Source organism: Astyanax mexicanus, chromosome 21 (assembly GCF_023375975.1).
Source record: "Astyanax mexicanus isolate ESR-SI-001 chromosome 21, AstMex3_surface, whole genome shotgun sequence".
Classification (NCBI taxonomy): Eukaryota; Metazoa; Chordata; class Actinopteri; order Characiformes; family Acestrorhamphidae; genus Astyanax; species Astyanax mexicanus.
The window spans coordinates 34,957,550-34,982,273 of record NC_064428.1 but is presented as its reverse complement, the minus strand read 5'-3'; the positions used below and the strand labels follow the sequence as shown (position 1 = coordinate 34,982,273).

The 24,724-nt window shown below is 40.6% G+C and overlaps 1 protein-coding gene across 5 annotated transcripts in view; it reads right to left on the bottom strand.

The window, feature by feature from the left end:
• tsc2 (TSC complex subunit 2) overlaps nt 1–24,724 on the bottom strand; it is an 86,722-nt gene that overhangs the window by 35,463 nt on the left and 26,535 nt on the right. For 4 of the 5 annotated variants that reach the window (XM_022674511.2, XM_022674510.2, XM_022674509.2 and 1 more), the window contains exons 26-30: nt 18,987–19,115; nt 5,259–5,420; nt 4,237–4,392; nt 4,007–4,116; nt 2,430–2,678 (exon numbers count right to left, since the gene is read on the bottom strand). In XM_022674511.2, the coding sequence (XP_022530232.2) occupies nt 2,430–2,678; nt 4,007–4,116; nt 4,237–4,392; nt 5,259–5,420; nt 18,987–19,115 (806 nt within the window). The remainder of the gene's footprint in view (nt 1–2,429; nt 2,679–4,006; nt 4,117–4,236; nt 4,393–5,258; nt 5,421–18,986; nt 19,116–24,724) is intronic. The other variant, XM_022674513.2, reaches the window with a different exon arrangement.

Genomic DNA, 24,724 nt, shown 5'->3' with positions numbered 1-24,724 from the left:
CATCTCCATAAAAGTAAATAATTGTTCACAATGAACTTCACACTAGACCTCAAGCAGCTTGGACTCTCCACTCTTTCATAGAGGTGAGGATTTCATTTTCCAGCAGGACTTGGCACACTGCCCACACTGCCAAAAGTACCAGTTGGTCTTATATAATATTCTAATATTCTGAGACACTGATTCTTTAGGTTTTTATTGGCCGTATACCATAATCATCAACAATAAAAAAATGAACGCTTAAAATAGATCACTCTGTGACTAATACATCTATATAATATGTGAGTTTTAAATTTATAACTTAATTCATGATATAAAAGTAAATGTTCAATTATATATATATACACACACATATATATATATATATAACCACTTCCAATGTGTGTTGCAGAGAAAGAACGAGAAAAAAAGCAGCTTGAAAAAAACTATATATATAATATAACTATATATATATATATATAATATAACTATATATATATATATATATATATATATATATATATATATATATATATATATACACACATAATATATATAAATATATATAAATATATAAATATATATATATATATACACACACATAATATATATAAATATATACACACATATATATATATATATATATATATATATATATATATATATATATATATATATATATACATATATATATATACACACATAATATATATAAATATATATATATATATATATATATATATATAACCACTTCCAATGTGTGTTGCAGAGAAAGAAAGAGAAAAAAAGAAGCTTGAAAAAAACAAAAAAGACAAAGAATAAGAAAAAAAGCAAAGAGGGACAAACGACAGAAAAAAAGGCAAAAAAAAGAAAGGTAAAAAAAAAGCAGGAAACAAGAAAAGAAAAACAAAAGAAAAGAAGAAATGAAAGTAAAAGAAAAAACAAGAAAAAAACCCTAGAAAAAGTAGGAGAAATAAAGTAAAAACTAAAGACAGAAGGTAAAAGATTAGAGCGCAGTGAGGTGGAGGTGAAAGACGAAGCTGAATTAAAGGAAAGGAGAGGAGGATCTCCTGAGGCCGTGATCTCAGAGCTCTTCACCCGGAGGACTGTGATTAAACTCAGAGATAAAGGACACAGTCAGGGTTAAACTCTATTAAAACAGTGTATTATTAGTGCGTATTCTCACTGAGCACCACAGGCCTCAGATCAGCTGCTTAATGAACCTTCAGCAATACGTGAGGAGAAAACACAGCCCTGTTTCAGAACTGTGCATCAACCTTTACATACAGACACATTAATCACACACTATTAACTTCCAATTCATCTAATCAATATATCCATCATCAATTATCTATCATTCTGCATTTAAGATTCACTGTTTACTCATTATCTACTAGAAATGATTCATTAGCTACACCGAATTATTTAGTTCCTACTATATATTATTATTTATATTTAATTATTTTTCTACCAAAAATGATTCAATATCAAGTAGATGATGATTTAGAATCTTTTGTGAAATTATTCATTCAATATCTACTGATAATGATTCAGTCTCTAGTATAAAATGATTCATTATAGAGTGTACTGAACAATTTTATAGTGGGAACTGAAGTAGTAAAGGAGTAGGTAATGATTCAGTGTCTACCACAAACTGATTCAGTATTAAAGTATAAGATGATTCAGTATCTACTTTAAAATGATTCAGAATCTTCTATGAAATGATTCAATATCTACTATCAATGATTATGTATCTACTATGAATGAGTCAACACATACTATTAATGATTCAGCACTGTTTCTAGTAAAAAAAAAGATTCAATAGCTACTATTAATGATTCAACATATACTACAAATGATTCAATATCTACCAAAAAAGATTCACTATCTAACATTTCAGCAGTTTCTACTACAAATGATTCCATACCTACTATAAATTATTCAGCATCTAATATTAAAGATTTAGCATCTACGATAAAAGATTCAGTAACTACTAGAAAATGATTCAGTAACTACTACAAATGATTAACCATCTACAATATATGATTCAGCACCATTTCTACTACAAATGATTCAATAGCTACTATAAATGATTCAGTTATACTATAAAATAATTCAGCATCTAAATGACTTCACACTGATTCTAGTAAAAAATTATTCAATAGTTGCTACAAATGATTCCGTATCTAGTATAAATGATTCAGCACAATTTCTACTATGGATGTTTTAGCAGCTACTATAAATGATTCAGTATCTACTCTCCAAGGATTCAGCATCTGTTATAAATCATCCAGTGATAACTATAAATGATTTAGTATCAACTTTAAATTATCCGGTAACTATCAACTAGTAGTGTCTTTTTTTTTTTTGTTGTATTAAATTTTAGTCCACATCCACACTGCAAAACTACAGAGGACAATTCTATAACTCATCCTCCTGCTGTCTCTGCTCACCTGAGGGTCTGCGTATGAAGATCTCAGCCCAGCCCTGAGTCAGCATGGGCACGAACTCGGCCAGGCCGGACTTGTCTTTGGGCGGCGGGGCAGAGGAGCTGGTCTGGGGCGGTTCTTCGGCAGCCCTGGGGCAGTTCAGTCCCTCCAGTGGAGGACCTGGAGGGGGCAGGGGACCCCCGAACTCCCCATCAGAGGGAGACACCAGGGGGCTGAGGCTCTGAGCTGGACCTGCACGAAGAGCGTGACCCCCTACAGACAGAAACCAGAGACTTAACCCATTAAACCTAGAAAATTAACCCATTAAACCCAGAAACCAGAGACTTAACTCATTAAACCCAGAAACCAAAGATTTACCCATTAAAACCAGAAACCAGATTTAACCCATTAAACCCAGATATTTAACCCATTAAACCCAGAAACCTGAGATTTAACCCATTAAACTCAGAAACCAGAAATGTAACCCATTAAACCCAGAAAACCTGATTTAACCCATTAAACTCAGAAACCAGAAATGTAACCCATTAAACCCAGAAAACCAGAGATTTAACCCATTAAACTCAGAAACAAGAAATTTAACCCATTAAACCCAGAAAACCAGAGATTTAACCCATTAAACCCAGAAAACCAGAGATTTAACCCATTAAACCCAGAAAACCAGAGATTTAACCCATTAAACTCAGAAACCAGAAATTTAACCCATTAAACCCAGAAAACCAGAGATTTAACCCATTAAACCCAGATATTTAACCCATTTAACCAAGAAACCAGATATTTAACCCATTAAAACCATAAACCAGAGATTTAACCCATCAAACCCAGAAACCATTAAACCCAGAGATTTAACCCATTAAACAAAAAAAAAAACAGAAATTTAACCCATTAAACCCAGAAACCAGAGATTTAACCCATTAAACCCAGAAAACCAGAGATTTAACCCATTAAACTCAGAAACCAGAAATTTAACCCATTAAACCCAGAAAACCAGAGATTTAACCCATTAAACCCAGAAAACCAGAGATTTAACCCATTAAACTCAGAAACCAGACATTTAACCCATTAAACCCAGAAACCAGAGATTTAACCCATTAAACCCAGAAAACCAGAGATTTAACCCATTAAACTCAGAAACCAGACATTTAACCCATTAAACCCAGAAAACCAGATATTTAACCCATTAAACTCAGAAACCAGACATTTAACCCATTAAACCCAGAAACCAGAGATTTAACCCGTTAAACCCAGAAGACCAGAGATTTAACCCATTAAACTCAGAAACCAGAAATTTAACCCATTAAACCCAGAAAACCAGAGATTTAACCCATTAAACTCAGAAACCAGACATTTAACCCATTAAACCCAGAAACCAGAGATTTAACCCATTAAACTCAGAAACCAGACATTTAACCCATTAAACCCAGAAAACCAGACATTTAACCCATTAAACTCAGAAACCAGACATTTAATCCATTAAACCCAGAAACCAGAGATTTAACCCATTAAACTCAGAAACCAGAAATTTAACCCATTAAACCCAGAAACCAGAGACTCAACCCATTAAACCCAGGGAGGGGTCTTACCGGACATGGATCGAACCCTGATGCGCGTGGCTCTGTTCAGCTGCTGGGTGGACTGGGACTCCAGTTTGGCCGGAGCTTCTTTGGTTTGTCGGTGCAGGGTTGGGTCAGATCTGCAGGGGGCAGCACAGAGTCATTCTATTTTTAATTATTCGTGATAAAGTCTACAATAAAATACTAACGATTCTATACGAGAAAAGAAGCCAGTAGATCAGTAGACGTGAAGAATTTACCGGGTCATCTCTCCTCCTCCGGGTCTCTCCACCATGTCCAGCCCCAGTAGGGTTTGGGTTCGTGAGCCACCGCTGGTTGTTATGGTAACCAATTTGTTTCCCACCAGCCAGGTCATGCTGGGGCCACCAGCCAATAGGAACTCAGCGATGGGTGACCTATTGGAACAGAGAACCAATCAGACATAAAGTTTGTGATTAAGGGTGTCAAAAGTACACTGGATTATAAGGCGCATTGTGCGATACTAGCAAGGAACAGGGGTGTCGCCATGTTTTCCTTCTTATTCAGCAAGTTAAGTAAACAAAACTGTAATTCTTAAAAAAAAAACTTTTTTTATTATTAAACAAGTGCTGGATGTTAATCTACACAGATTTTTTTTCCTAAAAACTGTTTATTTAGGGGAGCAAAGCGCTTGCATTCACTTACAGTTTACATTTCTTAGATTTCAAGATTCACCCTAAGGATGGGTGCAGCAGCATTAGCATTAGTGGCAAACCAGTTGAGCTAGCCACGGTAACAATTTTTGGGAAAAACAAAGGATTTTAAGTTATAGTACAAAAAATATTATAGTTCTATTCAGTACTCTGTAGGTAGAAGTATAGATACTAGGGTTTAAAATATTTCTGTAGAAGTTAAAGTATCAACTCAAGCTTTTTACTCTTTAAGTAAAGGTGTAAAAGTACAGTTTAAAAACTACTAAAAGTATAAAAGTAAAAGTAATGTAAGGGGAAAAAAATAAAAAAACATTAAGAATAAAAGCTTAGGCCAAACCACAGAGTCCTATAGTGCACTACACCTTCCGGTCTTCTGGGTGATCTTTCTACAGTATTGTAAAGCATTGCTTTGCTTACGCCCACTGGCTCTCCAGCCTCCACTAGTGGGATTGTGACTCTGTTTCCGCAATTTATTTCTGTATTTTTTCTTTGTGATGCATCGTGCCACAATGCTTCACTACACCCCACCAGTAAATCGTCAATCAAGGGTTTTATATGCAACCAAAAATCATAATTAAAAACACACACACCTTTTAGGCAGGGCAGAGAAGTTGGAGAAGACGTAGCGCGCCATCATATCCAGGCAGGTTTCAGTGAGCTCCAGGTGGACCGTCTTCAGCGCATCATCAGCCTGGACCACAGCGCTCTCATCGGCCGAGCCTAGACTACAAGTGGTGGTGGAGGTGTGCATTCTGCAGGACACACACACACACACACACACACACACACACACACACACACACACACACAAACACACACACACAAACACACACACACAAACACACACACACACACACACACACATATTCAGAAAGTTCCACATAAAGAAGCACACCACTGCAACCTCAGCTGAGTTAGGAGCTCCAATTCAAAACCAGCTGGAATCCAAACGTCAAAAAATCCTCTCTCTTTATTTATTGCTAATTTTATTGGCCACTTTATTGGAAACCTCTCTCCTGTAGCCCCATAATGCAGGTGCAGAGTTAGCTACACTCACTAGCCACTTTATTGGAAACACCAGCATTAACCATGGTAGGTTAGGCTACTGCAGGCTGGAGAGCCAGTGGGCGTAAGCAAAGCAAAGGGTGGAGAATTTGTCCATCTTTTGAGACAGAAGCCAATCACAGAACTGCTCTTATTTAACGTCAGTCACTTTTTATTAAGTGAATGGACGTATTAATTACAGTAGGTGTTTCTAATAAAGTGGCCACTCAGGACAATTTGAACTACCTGAGCTCCTGTCTCTGAAACACATGGATTTCAGAAAGTAATGAATTGGGTTATAAACCGGGGGGGAGAGGAGACGTGAACACACAGCAACCTCATGCAGACAGGAAGTGGAGACACACACACACACAAACCCACAAACCCAACACACACACACAAACCCAACACACACACACAAACCCAACACACACACACAAACCCAACACACACACACAAACCCAACACACTATGGCCCATCATTTGAGATTCCACCTACAACACACTTTATTTCTCAAACACACACACACACACACACACCCAACACACACACACACACAAATGCAAGCAAACCCAACACACACACACACATTATTTCTGTTTCACACACACACACAGACACAAACAAACTATTTCTACAAACACACATACACTCACACACACACCCCAACAACCCACACCCCAAACAAAGGCCCATCATCTGAGATTTCACCTACAACACACACTCTACTTCTCACACATACACACAAACACACAAACAAACACACACACACACACACACGGGACTTGGCTGGGAGTAAATCTGGTCTTGTAACTTCCATCCACTAAACTCCACACAGCAGATTTACAGCCACAACAATAACAAAAACCATAACAATCAATTTCTGTTCTCCACAAACTCCCCCCCCCCCCACACACTCACACACACTGACACTCACACACACACACACAAACTGTACAGTTGTATCCTGCATTGATCTGAAGCTGCATCCTCTCTGCTGAGCTGATCCTGTATAACCTTATTTACATTCTGCTCTGTCTGCTCTCAGACTGCAGTATTTCTCTAACTGAAAATAAAAGAAGCTTTCTGTGATCCAGTGCTTAACATTAACCAGAGCAGCAGCTCTGAACTCACACCAGCCCACAGGATGTCTAGTAAACTACTGTAAAGGACATTAACCAAGCATCATTTATTAAAAGACTAATACTGATATATTATACTTTTATTAAACAGCTGATACCTGATCTATTAAAATGCATAGATCGGCTCCTCCAAATGATACAGAATCCACTATTCATTATGTATTATAAGTTATTCTGTATCAGCTATGATTTATTAGAGAGTTTAATTGAATCTATGTGAATCTTTGTCACAACCATGAACTAAAGTACACTCCGCTCACTCTCCTGTATCCACAGCAACAGGCCTACTAATGCACAGGGGAAACTAAACCAGTCCAGATCACATTTATACTATACTAATACTATATATACTGAATAACACAGAGAGAGAGAGAGAGAGAGAGAGAGAGAGACAGTGTAAGTGAGAGAGAGAGAGAGAGAGAGAGAGAAAGAGTGAGAAAATTAGTGTGGGGAGCGATTGAGTGAGATAAAGATGATGGTGCCCATGAGAGAACGAACGAGAAAGAGAAAACGAGAGAGTGAGAAAAGAGACACAGAAATGGAGATAGATAGATAGATACACAGAGAGAGAGAGATAGACAGAGAGAGATAGAGAGAGAGAGAGAGAGAGAGAGAGAGAGAAAGAGTGAAAAAATTAGTGTGGGGAGCGATTGAGTGAGATAAAGATGATGGTGCCCATGAGAGAACGAACGAGAAAGAGAAAACGAGAGAGTGAGAAAAGAGACACAGAAATGGAGATAGATAGATAGAGAGAGAGAGAGAGAGAGAGAGAGAGAGAGAGAGTGAGAGCGCAAGAGAGCCTGCAAAAAAAGTGAGACACTAAGCACAAGAGACACAAAGTGCAGGAATTTACAGAATTTTACATAAAGTGTGAGAAAACGAAAGAGTGATAGTGAACGAGAGAGAGAGAGAAAAAACACAAAAAGAAGACTGACAGTAAAGGAGAGAGACAGCAAGACACATACACTGAGAGAAACAGCCAGACAGAGAGAGACAGAAAAAAGAGAGAGCAAGTGAGAGACAGAAAGAAAGAGAGCAAGAGAGAGACAGATAGAGAGACAGTGAAAGAGACGGAGAGAGAGCAAGAGAGAGAAAGAAAGAAAGAGAGAGAGAAAGATAAACACAGAGAGAGAGAGGGAGCAAGAGAGAAAGAGCAATACAGATAGAGAGAGATACAGAGTGACACAGAAAGACAGAAAGAGAGACAGAGAGAAAAAGAGTGAGACTGAGAAAGAGAGAGAGAGAAGGAGAGAAAGAGTGAGACAGAAAGAAACAGAGTGACAGACAGAAAGAGAGAGAGAGAGCGCGAGACAGACAGAGAGAGAGAGAGCGAAAAAGAGTGAGACTGAGAAAGAGAGAGAGAGAAGGAGAGAAAGAGCAAGACAGAAAGAAACAGAGTGACCGAGAGAAAGAGAGAGACAGACAGAGAGAGAGAGAAAAAGAGTGAGACAGAAAGAAACAGAGTGAAAAAGAGAGAGAGTTTGGAAAGCTGTCAGACTGAACTTTATTTTGCTGAGATCAGAACTTTAGTTTAAAACTCATCTAACAGGACATTTAGATTAGCTTAGCAGTAGCACAGAGAACAACAACCCAACACACACACACACACACACACACACACACACACACACACACACACACACACACACACACACACACACACACACACACACACACACACACACACACACACACACACACACACACACACACACACACACACACACACACACACACACACACACACACACAAACCTTTCCTCAATGCAGTACTAAAAGCAGGCGGGTGAAGGATGATATAACAGCAGGACGGAGGGTGAGGGGATGACGCAGGAGATCCGGCGGCTAAGAAAAGCAACTAACGTCTATTTAACATCAATAATAAGACCTGCGTCAACACACACACATACACACACACACACTCTGCATATAAAAAAATCCAAAACAAACCTAATCTAAGGTAAAGTCATTAAAAACCATTTATCAGAACAGACTGTGAAAAAACTGCTCTCATACCATATGAAATTAAACAGCCTTGAATTAAACACCGCAGATTTATCTAAATTTCTGATTAAACACTCTCACACACAAAGCTAATTTAAAAAAAAGAAAGAGTACTGACCTTCATTCTGACACGACTGAAAGAACAACTACTTACAATAAACACAAGTTAGTTAGCGCTGGATAGCATGGTAGCAAGAGTACAAGAGAAATAGTTAACCTAGCAGTGAGTAGCTTTTAGCACAGCAACACAGCAGAGCTAACAAACACCACTATCCACAAAAACAGCAACCAGTGCAGACCACACTAAACCCTCAGTATCAGCATTAAGCCCCACAAATACTGATCGGTCCATCTCTATCTGTTAGCTATGCAATTGAACTTTTGTCCAGCTCATGCTTTTAGAGAACAGTGACAAATACAGTATCAGAAACCACATAATCAATTCTAACTGTAAGGAGGTGTTCAGTAATCTCTAACAGAGTGTGTAATGAGATCTTATAACCACTATTGGCTAATTACTAGCCATTATGTGCCATTATTTTCCATACACAACATACCTTACATTAGCCTTATACAAAGCGAAAGATGATGAACAGATTTTTAAAGTAACAGTTTTCCAACATCCAGATCCATTGTCAAACATGAAAATGGAAGCTTAAGAAAAATCATGCCAAGTCCCAGTGCTTCTGTTCACTCATCCATCCATCCAACCATCCATCCATCCGCCTCTTCAACCATACTTCTGCCCAACCAACCAACCAACCATTTGCCTGTCCATTCAACCATTCGTCCATCCATCTATCCAATCATTCACCCGTCCATCCATCCAACCATTCGCCCTTCCTCCCATCCAACCATTTACCCATCCACCCAACCATCTGTTGGCCCATTCCAAACATTCGTCTGTTCACACAATCATTCGCCCGTCAACCCAACCATTCGCCCGTTCACCCTACCAATCGGCCCATTTACCCAACCAATCGGCCCATTCACCAAACCATTCGCCCGTCCTTCCATCCAACCATTCGCCCGTTCACCCAACCATTCAGGCATCCTTCCATCCAACCATTCGCCTGTTCACCCAACTATTTGCCCATTCACCCTACCAATCGGCCCATTAACCCAACCATTAGACCCATTCACCAAACCGTTCGCCCGTCCTTCCATCAAACCATTCGCCCGTTCACCCAACCATTCGCCCGTCATTCCATCCAACCATTCGCCCGTTTACCCAACCATTCCCCCATTTTTCCATCCAACCATTCGCCTGTCCTTCCATCCAACCATTCGCCCGTCCTTCCATCCAACCATTCGCCCGTCTTTCCATCCAACCATTCGCCCGTCTTTCCATCCAACCATTCGCCCGTCCTTCCATCCAACCATTCGCCCGTCCTTCCATCCAACCATTCGCCCGTCCTTCCATCCAACCATTCGCCCGTCCTTCCATCCAACCATTCGCCCGTCCTTCCATCCAACCATTCGCCCGTCCTTCCATCCAACCATTCGCCCCTCCTTCCATCCAACCATTCGCCCATTTTTCCATCCAACCATTCGCCCGTCCTTCCATCCAACCATTCGCCTGTTCACCCAACCATTCGCCCATCTTTCCATCCAAGCATTCGCCCGTCTGTTCACCAAACTATTCACACACCTGTCCAGCCAACCATTCACATGTCCAACCATCCATTTATCAGTCCACACATTCATTCGCTCGTCCAGCCACTTGTCTGTTCACCCGTCAATCCAACCGTTCATCCGTCAGCACAATCATTCATCCATCATGTGGTTGTGGATATGACATGAGACTTTTCAAACATAAAGGCAGCACAGAAAAAGAACCAGAAGTTCTGACTTTAATTGGAATAAAAATCTAATGTTTAATGTGTTTTGTTTCACCAAGAGCTGAGAGTGACCCTGCCGCTCAGTAACAGGGTAAAATAGTTAAAACAGTAGAAGAAAGTGGTTAAAACACTTTGCTGGAGAGAGAGTGTTTATGATAGCTGGCTGGGCCGCTGCAATTTCTCTTTAATGGATCTTAAGAAGAAATTCTCACAGCCGTCATCCCTCGTTCTTTTCTGCGCTCATTACGTAACATCAACACTCGCTTCAGCCACTTCCACACCACGCCCGCACTCGGCTCCATTATCACTGAATACATCCGAGCGTTCAGAGCCGATCAACTACTCCCTCCTTCCTCGATTGATTCTGTAAAGGAGGCGTGGATGGAGTGAAAGTGAGAGCGGTGCTGATGAACGACGCTACGCTGTTCTATAATAACACGCTTCACTGCGTTAAACCCACTGCAGCCCTGAGCTAACAGTAACGCGCTAGCTCTAATACTCAACCTGACTCTCCATCACTCAGTCTGAGACTATCCTCCCGCATTCAATAAAACACTCTACACACCACGATAAAACACACTACGTGATTTATATAGAAATAAAACTGGCCTTTACAGAATTCATCACTGTGGGACTAGAGTAAAGCCAATCATTCACAGTTTAAACCAAACATGGTGATTCTGACATCAGAATATACATTTTTCTGATTAAAATAAATGCATGATACAAATCTAACTTTGCATGTAAATTTAAACCTGTTATGTCAAAATACTTAATTATTATTTTCAAAAGATTGTGTTAAAGCATTATATTCTCTTGATCTTTTAATCTATTTTCACATAACCATAATTTGTGTGATTATCTTAGAAATCTGATTGGCTTCAATTAAAGATATTTAATTGAAAAAATAAATAAATAAATAAATAAAAATAATAATAATAATAAAAATTATGGACAGATTTGCCTAAAATATTTAGATTTTGTGATCATCATATAAATCTAGTTTATTCCAAATCAGTCTTATGTTAAAGACCTTTTGAAATCTTCTGTCAAAATAATGATTTCTGGCTATTTTGTCAGATTTAGTTGAAATATTTACATTTTGTGATTTTCCACCTTAAATTACAACTGGAGGGCTTTTAAATATAATAATATTATTATTTTATATATAAAGTTATTTTATAAATAAAATTATTAATATAATAATTTTATTACATAATTAAATAATGGTTTCATGTGAATAAGGAATTTCTTGTGGATTTTTACCAATAATAATAAAAAAAAAAAGAATTACATTTAACAAAAAAAAAAATCAGGTATTTCTTTTACATAAAATTACTTATTATTATCTGGAAACTTTCACTCACTTTGATTTACATTATTTTTTTTTGCAATCCTTTTTATTGAACAAAAAATATATTAGATTTGTCTAAATAGCACTGTCTGGATATTTTTTTTAATTGTCAGAATTACTACACATTTTCTTGTATTTTTGTTTTTGTCGATATTTTCAAACTCTTTTGACCGGTTTTGGCTAAACAATAATTTTTTTTTTTTTTTTTTTACTTTGATTACAGCAAGTTGCCAATACTGTGAAAGTTGCTGAAATGTGTCCAAATCTAAAGAAATTAGATGGTTGTTCAGTCAAAACTGGTGAAAATATGTGCAGAGTGGTCCAGCGGTCTAAAGCGATGCCACAATGATCAGGAGATTGCTGGTTCAAATTCAGGTCATGCAGATTGCCATCAGCTGCCAGAGCCCTGAGAGAGCACAGTTGGTCTTGCTCTCTCTGGGTGGGTACAGTAGATGGCGCTCCTTCCCTCATCACTCCTAGGGTGATGTGGATCAGCACAAGGCTGCGTCTGTGAGCTGATGTATCAGAACCCAGTCGCTGTGCTTTCCTCCGAGTGTTAGTGCTGTGATGCTACTCGGAAATGCTGCATGAGCAGCAGTTCAAAAAGAGGCGGAGTCTGACTTTACAGGTGTCGAAGGAGGCGTGTGCTAGTCTTAGGAAAAAAAAGGTAGCTGTTGATTTTAATGTCAGGGCTGATTGGTGTATATCAGTTATATAGTCACGTAGACTCGCTAGTCTCTGTGGTACTGAATGTCTGAGCGTTTAGATGAAGCGTTAGTTTAAAGCGGGCTGACAGAGCGAAACTCAGATGTATGAAAACGTTCTGCTGGTATTAAAACACCAACAGCGGATAATTAGTGTCAGTCTGGTGACGGGACTCATCTCTCTTTAGCATCCAGGGACTAACGCTGCCTTACATCACAGCACATAAACATTCACTCCAGCAGAACCAGCCCGGCCCGAGGGTCCCGAGCAGCTCCTTAAAGGAGAACTCTGGTGTAAAATGGACTTTTGTTGTAGTAAAACATGATAAAAAGTTCTTATCTTTGATGAATAGCACACCTCCGTTCTCCCACAGCGTTCAGAGATCCAGAAATTTTAACAGTTTGTCCAACAAACACCCTTCAGACTGGGGGACACAGGGCATAATTTACCCTGATAAATCACTTTTTACACAGTTATCCAGCTCAAAGTAGCTCCACACCTCCTTGCTAGAATCTGGAGAGACCTGACATTTAAAACGAGGCATTAATAACTAAAAAGTGCACAAGAAGCTTATTAAAAAACACAGTTTACATCCCATAATGCTACTAGCTTCAGCTCCGAGCGCTGCCATCACTGTACTGATAATGTCATAGACATATATATATACATAGACGTAGACACATAGCGTAGCAACCAGTGCCAGGAGGCAGGCTATGCGGAGTCTATGTATATATATATCTATGACATTATCAGTACAGTGACGGCGGCGCTCGGAGCTTAAGCTCGCATTATAGGATATTTATAGGTTTTTAATAAGCTTCTCGTGCACTTTTTAGTTGTTAATGCCTCGTTTTAAATGTCAGGTCTCTCTGGATTCTAGTAAGGAGGTGTGGAGCTACTTTGAGCTGGATAACGGTGGAAAAAAGTGATTTATCAGGGTAAATTATGCCCTGTGTCTCCCAGTCTGAAGGGTGTTTGTTGGATAAACGGTTAAAATTTCTGGATCTCTGAACGCTGTGGGAGAACAGAGGTGTGCTATTCATCAAAGATAAAAACTTTTTATCATGTTTTACTACAACAAAAGCCCATTTTACACCAGAGTTCTCCTTTAACACAAGCACAGCTAAACCCAGGACAGAGGAGGGGATGATGAATATTCACGCTCACGGCTCGGGAAGTGTCCTTGTCCTGAGGAGGAAAGATAATCTGGGCCTGTTTAACCCGCTGTGTAATCTGAATGGGAATAGTGGAATAATCAGCAGGCGAGCGGATCTGTAGAACAGAGTGTCTGAGAGGTTAAATGATCTGCTGGTGAAGGTCTGGGTGAAGGATTTCATTTAACAAGCGTTTCTCCTTCCCTCAGGCTGAACAACTGCACCCTGCTGTTTATTATACCCTTCATGATTTCTCTATTAAAGTTAAAATCACTCAGCCAAGCGACATTCATTTAGCTTCCCTTAATGACCAGGATTAATCTGGACTAAGGGTGGATAATACGGTCCTAAAAAAAAAAAAAAAAAATCACAATATTTCATGGTATTTTTGAGATAAAAAATTTTAAATATATATTTTAAGAATAAACTACTGCAAAAAAATAAAAATTACATTTTATTATTGCATACTATATGATATAGCACATCCATAACTGAGATATAAAAAAAATGCAAGAATTTTATCAGATTTGTAACAGAAGTCAATAATCCAGAATATCATGATACTAATAATAATGCACTACATATATTTCCATATATTCAGGAATTAAAGTAAAATAGCAGATATTATATTATGGAAAATGAGAACAGTGTGATTATTTTTCTTTTGCTAAAAAAAAAAAAAGAAAAAAAAGAAAAGAAAAAAAAAGTAAAAAAAAAAAGTAGAACCCTGATGTGATAATTAGGGGTGGGTGATATGGTACGATATTTTTTTAGAGTATAATATCGTTCACCATATTCAAAAATGTTGACAATATTATTGCGTACGATACGATATGGCACACCCCTAATCTGGACATTTTTTTGATCACGTTTATTTTAAGTGGCACTAAACCCCATGGTTTTTGCTGGCTCCACTTTTAGCTTAAATTTGAATGGAGTAGTTTAGGAGGGGCACTGGGTGATGTATGGGTTTAGTTGCGGGGAAGAAAGGAGAGCTGATTGCCTCTGATGGCGGTGAGACTCAGACGTTCAGACGTCACCAGAGGGTGTTTTGATGCATATTGTGTCACTTGTATGTTTCACAACTTCAAATGTGGAATATAGTTTAGTTATTAATGGAAAAAAAATATATGTTTTAGGGTTCAGAGCTTCAATTTAATAAAATTATAAACATTGATAGAAAGAACGCTTTAGACAAAAAAGGCATTTAACCAGTAAAGGCAGAATTAAAGATTATTAAATTGCCAACATAAAAAGAATACGGATATTAAGTGAAGTTTCTGGTTTAATATCATCCCTAGTTGTAATTCAGTTTCATGAGGTAGAGTCAACTGGAATTCAGGCTTTCAGTTAACAGTTAATTACTTGAATTTCTTGTCTCTTAATAAAGTGTTTGAGAGCATCAGTTAAAGTAAAGTAGTGAAGAGGTAGAGTTACAGGTATACAGTGAATAGTGAATATTTAAATAATATTCTAATCCAGATTATGAGAAGCAAGAATTACTCAACTAAGTAAAGAATAAAAATAATTTGATTAAAAAAAATGAAGGTCAGTCAATCTGAAAAGAAGAATTTCAAAAAAGAATTTTGAAAGCATCCTCAAGAGCAGTCACCGAAAAAAACATCAAAAACCTTGATAGAATGATGGAACTGGCACTCATCAGGACCACACCAGGAAAGAAAGAGCAAGCGGGATCAAAAACTAATGGTTTAACACTTTAAGTTACTACATGATTCCTTTTGTGTTCCTTCATAGTCTGATAGATCACTTCACTGTTCATTTACTAAGTATTAAAACTTTCGACAGCTACAGCATAGATCCTTTATCCTCAAGTTCAACACGAGACTTTTGTACCTCAGCACAACTTCTAAAGTCAGCTTTATAAAAAGCTTTAAAAGTACCTTTCTCATCCGAAATCCTATCATTTCTGTCTAAAGGCTGACCTGAACTTCCAGGCTGTAAGCATTTAATCAGCATTTAATCTGAGCTAATGGATTTCCATTTGAATCAGGCTGTTAAATCTCTTACAAATTGCTTTACAGGGCCTCTTCTGGTACGACTAATCCAGCTCCAATTGCGCTTTAGACTGATTAAGCGTAATTTAGTGCTAATCACGATGCTAGCTGTATCATTGAGCAAGTCTAGAGGGAAATCAGAGCTCTTGGTGAAACATTTCCTGCATGTTTTATAGATGTATAGATATACAGCTCTAAATAAATAAGAGAGCACTTAAAATTAATTTGAAAACCTCTGGAATATAATCAAGAGGAAGATGGATGATCACAAACCACCAAACTGAACTGCTTTCATTTCTGCACCAGGAGTAAAGCAGCATAAAGTTATCCAAAAGCAGTGTGTAAGACTGGTGGAGGAGAACATGATGCCAAGATGCATGAAAAAAAAAACTGTGATTAAAAACCAGAGTTATTCCACTAAATACTGATTTCTGAACTCTTAAAAGTTTATAATTTTGAATAAACTTGTTTTCTTTGCATTATTTGAGGTCTGAAAGCTCTGCATCTTTTTTGTTATTTCAGCCATTTCTCATTTTCTGCAAATAATAAATGCTCTAAATGACTGAAATATTTGTAGTTAGAATTTGGGAGAAATTTTGTCGTAGTTTATAGAATAAAATCAGAGAAACGGATTCAGAAACTGCTCTTATTTTTTTCCAGAGCTGTATATAGTCAGAAACGAACAAATGTGAAAAATCTGAACCTCAAGTCATCGTGATTCTGGTGGGAAAAACATTGTAAACCCAGAGTAACACTGAAATCATACTTTACCTGTGGGTTTGGTAACAGAATATGACATATGGTGTGTTTGACGGCACAGTGTTCAACACAAGTGAAGGGAAAAAGAGCCACAAACAGGCAGCAGGCATAGCAGGTGGATTATACAAGAGTGCCCCCTTATGTATAGTGGTGTGTAACTACACACCACTACACACTACGCTAAAATCCATCTAGAATCATCAGCGATCAGGCATAACATTAAGACCACATTTTTGTTTCTACACCCATTATAAATCATGTTTATCAGCTCCACTGATCATATATTTCACTCTGTAGTTGTATAATAATAAATTACAGACTGTAGTTCTGCATCTGATTCTCTGTATACTTTAATATTATCATCCTCCTTTCACACTGTTCTTCAATACTCAGAACCACCACAGGAAAGAAAACTATCACAGCTATTACACACTCCTACCTACAGCTGCTCCACCTGCTCCACCTCCATCTGTTGTCCATCATGATGACGGCACCATCTTCAACTGAAATTGTTCTACATTTCTAAATATTTTGGTCAGTGAAGAGACAAATAGTCATTTCATCTTTCTCCCAGTACTAGTAATTTTGTTGTTGATGATGAAAGAAGACAGAAGAGTCTATGAGACCTTCAGAGGAAGCAATTAAAGCTTTACTTAGAAGTATAATCAAAGCTCAGACATTGACTATGGTCAGGCCAGAGTCTGACACTAATGGCCCAACCGCCATGGACATGGCCTTGGACCCAATGACCAAGGCCAGACACTATTCCCCCAATGCCATGGCCCCAACCACCATGAAACCAACGGCCGTGGATCCAATGACCAAGGCCAGAAACCATGGTCCCAACCGCCATGTGGACCAACGGCCATAGACCCAACGGCCGTGGACCCACAACTACGGCCCAACCGCCATGGGCCCAACTGCCATAGACAGACATCATGGACCCACTGGCATTGGTGCAACCGGCATCGGACCGACCGCCATGTCCCAGACCGCCATAAACCCACTACTATAGCCCAACAGCCATGGCCCCAACCAGCATTGGTCCAACCAGCTTTGGTCCAACAGCCATGACCAGACACCATGGACCCGTTCCTATGGCCCAACTGCAATGGACGCACTGTCATGAGCCAACTGCCATTGGCCCAATCACCATAGCTAACTAACTAACTCCAGACAGCTTAGATTATATATACACAAGGGGTACGGCCATACTCACTATGCAATAATCATTAGTTGTGGAACAGGACCTAAGTCAGCTCTTAATTTTACATTCTACACTACCCACAGGACGATTCCCGTGGACTATTCACAGATTAGCAGGGACACTGAGGTGTTTTTATCTGAACCAATGGTATGTCTCACTACACCACCACAAATACCAATAAATAATAAAATAATAAAATAAAGTAAATAGCGGTTTTCTCTCCAGTGGGGTCCTGAGTATTAAAGAACAGGGTGAAATAAAGAGTAATAACAGAGTACATAGAGGAACAGATACAGAACTACAGTCTATAAACATTACATTTCTACAGGGTGAACTACATTGATAAGTGTAGCTGAAAAACATAATGCATAAAGGGTGTAGGAACCTCTATGTGGTCATAGAGTTATGCTTGATCGGTGTAAAATGATTGGTCATTGGTTTGCACAACTAATACTCAGTGAAAAGCCCCAAAACCCATTGCTGTGCATGCTTTCTGTGTGCAGCTTCTTTTTGTGGATTTTTGTGTGTTTGGTCTGTTAGCCAAAACAAAAAGCATCGCAAAGCGTTAAAACACACCTGCGCACGCATACACACCTGAAATAAAATTCCAAAATCATTTGGCAAAAAGCAAAAAAAAGCAACAAGAGACAAAGCAACATGAGGTTAAAGCTGAACCGAAAAGGGAGCCACACCAGCGCAAACTCAAACTCAGGAAAAAGCCAACGTCGCATGCAATAAACGAACAAAAACGGAGCTAAACAGATAGATAAATAAATAAATAGACAAACTCGAAAGAATAGCCTCCTCCAACATGCATCTTCCCGCTTGATGAAAAAGAAGTCGTCGCCCCGGTAACCGCCCGCCTCCCATGACAATGTCGCAATGATAACGCCCCAAAACACCACCTCTCTAGACATAAGCCCCTCCCACCACCATTAGCATCATTATGGCCCCTAAAGAAAGTCATTCAAACAAGGAAATAGTAAAATAATATAATAAATAATAACGTAAAGCAGGAAAGAACAGCGGAAGACGGGTTGCTGTGTTAACAAGAGTGTCTGTTTTGTTGAGAGATTACCCAGAATGCACTACCTGCGCACCGCGTGCTCGGAAACGCTGATGCTTCGGGAGCGGAAGGCGTCCATGGCCGACAGATCTTTCAGCTCTTTAACGGGGGAGTTAGCGCTCTGGCTCTGTTTGGCCACTTTTGCAGTCCGTAGACTGCCAGGAGTGGGGAGTGAGGGGGCGTGGCCAAAGCAGGAGGAGTTGGAGGAGGAGGAGTCAGAGGGGTCACCAATGAGGAACGATCAGATTGGAGGGGGTGTTTTTGGCGGTTGATTGGACGAGCAGCGAAGTCACATGGTCACAAAACGTCAGAACAGGTCATCCCACGTCAGAACAGTCCACAACCATCCGTCCGGGAAGGGGAGGGGTTGGGGCAGGGAAAGGGGGGCGTGGTTTGGCAGGGCCGGGGAGGAGGAAGGGGGCGGGGTCAAAGGAGCATGTGACAGAGGTGGCAGTGGCAGCGCCCAATCAAAGGAAAGATTGGGGATCCGCAGGGTTGGTGAGCCCCCAAAACCACGCCCACCGCACGGCCCAATCAGAGGAGGAGGAGGAGTAGGAGGAGAAGGAGAAGGGGGGAGGAGTCAAATAAGGGAGTAAAACAAACAAAAAAAACAAACAAAGTAACTCGGTCAGCAGTGCAGACTAAAAAAGAGACAGGAAACATTAAAAAATGAAAGAAAGGAACAGAGAAGAGAGAAACTAGAAGAGAGAGAGAGATAGAAAGAGAAAAGCACATAAAAGATAAAAACACACAACGAGGCAGTAAACTCAGCATTCCACGAAAGGAATGAAATTGAGGGATTAAATTATACATTAAAAATAAATTAATTAAAGCTCACCTTCCGTCGTTTTTTCTTTCATTTTAAAATGTCTAGTTGTGGTCTCTAGTATGAATGAATGACATGTGAGCCGTTTTTGTAAAAAAAAAGTGCTCAGGTGTCTCTGTATAGCTCTTTTTTAATGGACTGTTTTAGGGGTGTGTCCAAAATGACCGGATTCCAGCTTTGCTCATGAATATTCATACATGCAAACAGCATGCAAATATCTCTCCTCTGATTGGCTAGGAGCACTGCGACGCCCCTCCACCGCTCTGCCGCTCACTGCCTCCCACCTCCTAACTGATGAGCGGTGATGTTGCGTCGCTTCAGCTCCGCCTCTGGGAGTTTCTCGAGCCAAGGTGGGCTGGTCTGTGAGTTTCTGCCTACGTAGGCAGAAAGATAATTCAAAATTCACCCGTTTTTCGGAGGGGGGGAGGGGGGATTTCTTTGCTTAGCTCCTGCAGACAATGGGGGCTGCAAAACAGTTTAATGTGCAGGTGTTCACATTCAACTCGGAGAGACCTACTGTATTCCACAAAAAACAAGAAAAAACGGATTTTCGCGGAAGGTGAGCTTTAAGAATAAAAAATAGAAATAAAATCTAAAAAGTCTAAAAAAGAAAAGAAAAAAGAAAAGAAAAAAGAAGAGAGAAGGCAAATACATCCTGCAAGGATCATTATTCTGAAATTAACAGTAGAGCACAACAGAAGGACACAGTAGGAGCTGTGTTTATGTGTGTGTGTGTGTGTTAAGAGAGAATTGCCACAAATTAAATACAAATACAAACAAATGAATTATAAATGGTATGCAAAATTAAGCAGTGCAGTTGGAACAAGGGATCATTTGACCTTTCTTGACCTTATAATAATAATTTCTATAATATTTCGTCTTTGAGGACCAAATTTAAGTAGGTCTAGAATTATTTTTTGTTAAAATTTTTACCTGTCCTTCATCCAAATAAACAAAACTAATTACACTTTAAGCACTAAGCGATGTTTAAAAGTTAATTGTCGATACAATATGAAAATGTATCCTGATACGATAAAATATCACCATAATACCCAGATCTGAACCAATTCGGAATTATGATCAGATATCAAAACCAATACCGATACAGTTATGCCGATCCATGAGATCGATTTCCACACTGTGGGCAGCTACATGGTGGTGCTAAATGTTTAAAAATTCCACATATAAACATCATTTCAAATCTAAACTGTCCCTTATATAACCAGTAAGGCAGAATTGGCCTGTCATCAACTATCGGTGAGTAATCCAGCTGGGAAAAACCTGAACCTGGGCAGAGCAAGGTTGCTGTATAAGCCTGGCTGTTAGCACTGAGGCTAGTCTGCTATTCTAGGTTTCATATTTTAGCTTCAGAATAACCAACATAAATGATCCATTTATCATAACACACTGCAAGATTTACCCTATTATATATTATATAACCATTATATGTTATTAACTATCAGCGAGTAGTCCAGATGGAAAAAACAGTTAGCATCAGAGCTAATCCCCTTCAAAACTGCTGAGGTTGTTGGCATTGAGGCTTACGCAACTTAACCAGCACAGAGGCCTCCACCTCTTATCAACTATCAGTGAGTAATCCAGCTGAGAATACCACAACATTTGTTTTAGCATTGTGGCTTTAACCCAGCTGGCTCAGCCATCGGTTAGCATTAAGGCTAGCCTGTTATTTTAGCATCATAATTCAGGATACTCTGATGTTTTAAGGGTTTCCCACATGGGGAGGGTTTATAGGGGTTTATTAATTAAACAACGGAATCTGATCACTATGTGGTCTCAAAAAAAAAAAAAAAAAACATATCGAACAAACCATATCAGAACAAAAAAATAATTAAAAAAAATGGATCGGTGCATCCATATTTTTGATCAAGCTTGGATTCTATGCTTTAATAGGTATAATTCCAAATTAGTCTCAAATAATCGGCAAAATTTAGAGAAAATTCCAGAATTTTATCCATAAATCCCTTGTTCTGACTCCACTAGCAATGGACATCAACAAAAACTAAAAATTAAACAGTAAAATAGTAAAAACAGTTAGAGGACCTGTGGGGTGGGGGTGAGGGGGTTAATAATGGTCGCTATGGAGACGTCCGAATGGCAGGTTGTGAAGTCGTCTTCTTGGCGATGAAAGGGTTAAAATGTTACCAGTGATTTCCGATGGATAATGGTTTCTGTGGTTACGGTTGAACGAACGTTGTAATGGTTACTGTGACCAGTTACTATGGATGAAAGATGGTTGCCGAGGTTGCTGTTTCCAGTTGCTACACAAAATGATGGTTGCTAGGGTTACGGTTCCTAGTTACTATAGATGAACAATTATTGCATAGGATACGGGGGCCAGTTAATATGGATGAACGATGGTTGCGATGGTTACTGCAATCGGTTATAATGGATGAAACATGGTTGCAATGGTTACTGCAATTGGTTACTATGGACGTAAGATGGTTGCCGAAGTTGCAGTTACCAGTTGCTACAGATAAATGATGGTTGATGTGGTTACGGTTCGTAGTTACTATGGATGAAAGACGGTTGTAGAGTCGACTGTTACCAGTTACTAAGGATGAAAGATGGTTGCAATGGTTGCTGTTACCAGTATCTATGGATGCAACGGTTGCAATAATTACTGCAACCGGTTAACATGGGTAAAAGATGGTTGCTGAGGTTGCTGTTACACGTTACTCTGGATGAAAGATGGTTGCCAAGGTTGTTGTTACCAGTTGCTATAGATGAACGATGGCTGCAATGGTTACTGCAACCAGTTACTATGCATGAAAGATGGTTGCTGAGGTTGTTGTTACCAGTTGCTATAGATGAACAATGGTTGCCACGGTTACAGCAACCAATTACTATGGATGAACAATGGTTGCAGTGGTTACTGCGTCTAGTTACTATGGATCGCGACCAGTTAGTATGGATGAACCATGTTCCCTTTCAGTCGATTCACTCGGTACAACACATAATGTATGGGATATCACGCCCTTGCGTGTCTGGCTGAAGACACCTTTAATCACGCCTAAAAGGCAGATGATGCATAGTGACGAGGGCAGGAGGGCCCGCCCCCTGCATATAACCCCACGTCACCAGCATCACTCCTCAGTTCTTATGCTCTTCACTTCGCTGAGAACACCTTACACCTTTTCTGCTAGTCTAGTTAGCTCAATTCAGCAATCCTTCGGATAACTTAACTGTTCCATTAGGCAAGCACGACAACAACCTCATATTGGTGAGTCGTCTTCCCGCGGAGCGTTATTTAAAGGATTTTGCTGCTTTTAAACCTGCTTTGTAAGTCTCGGGGCTAGCCTGTTTAGCTTCGCTAACGGCTGCCTAAAATGAGCTCGCAAGCCAACCTTACCTCTCAGCCTGGCAAGAAAGCCTCCCGTCCTTGTCCTCAGGGATGTGGTTTTGCCATTACCGAGAAGGACCAACATGATGCATGTCCAGTCTGCCTGGGAATCGTCCATGCTAGGAGGGCCTTGGTCCAACCTGATGCATGTGCGCTCTGTCGCCAGCTCAGGCGGTCGACCCTCGAACGCCGTGTAACGTTCGTTGAGAAAGTTCTCGGACAAGCAGCAGTGGCACGCGAGGATCCCCTGATCTCCGGAAAGGCTGGGCCGTCCTGTTCGGACGTCGAGGAAGCCGAGTACGAAGGGGAACCTTGCCTTAACTGGGCTGAGCACATGGAGAGTCTGGAGATGTGCGAAATGAATTCGCCGTCGCTGACTCTTCCGTGTCAGCCGCAGCTCTCCGAGCCTGCAGCCGAGCTCGAGGACGACGACCCGTTCGGTCTCGGTGTAGACGAGCTTGATTACTCCGAAGACGAGCAGGAAGAGCTGCAGGTTCTTCCAGCCCCGACGGCTGCGGAGGGTAAACAGGACGAGGCTGACACCTCTTTCTTTTCCCTTTACCGTCGTGCGGCGCAAAAGCTGGACGTGGAGTGGCCTGCTCCTCATCTGTCCAAAAAAGCGACCAGATTCGCGGGATTTTTCCTTCCCCCGGCTCCGCAAGTGGTGAAGCATCGTCTCCCACTTTTCCCCGACTTCATGACAGAGCTGACGTCGTCATGGGCTAAACCGCTGTCAACCCGCACCACGGTGCCTGGTTACGCGCAGTTTCTCGAGCTGGAAGGGTCAGGGGAGGCGGGGCTGCTAAACCCCCCTCCGATGGAGCCTTCGCTGGCAGCGTACCTGGCTCCGTCTCATAATCAGGGAGTCGCGGGACCAGCCGTGCTTCCCTCCAAGCACTGCCGGTTCTCCTTCTCCCAGCTGGACAAGGTTTATCGCGCGCAGGCAGGCACGGCCAGAGCGATGAGTTCAGTCACTCTCCTCCAGACTTACCAGGCGATGTGTCTAGCCGAACTCGGAGACCAGCTACCCGCGGACAGCCCGCTAACAGCTCTGCTAAATGAGGTTAGAATTGCCTCAGATTACATCCTGCGTATGTCTCGCTGTGCGGCTCTCTCGCTGGGCAGAGGAATGGCGTCTACTGTCGTGGCACAGCGCCACTTGTGGCTAACGCTGTCTGACATGCCAGACAGAGACCGGGCGACTTATTTGGACGAGCCGGTCTCCTCGGCAGGTCTGTTTGGCAAGTCACTCGAAGCCATTCAAGCCAAGTTCGAGCTGAGGAAAAAGCAGACGGAGGCTTTGCGATCTATTCTGCCAAGACGGTTGAAGCAGAAACCGCAGTTGACTGCCCGCAAGCCCGCAGCGCCGCTTCCTCCGATGAAGAGGCCCGCTGCTACGGTTACTGCGGGGAATCCCTCGCCCAAGCAGCAGCAGCCCAAACACACTCCACGCCACTCAGCCTGGAGCAAAGGTCCTCCTCCCGGGCACCAGAAAGACTCCGCGGTGAGGAAGAGGAAGCCTGACTCATCCTAGCTCGCAGAGAAGGGGGAGTGAGGTCTCCGCTGGTCGGAGACAC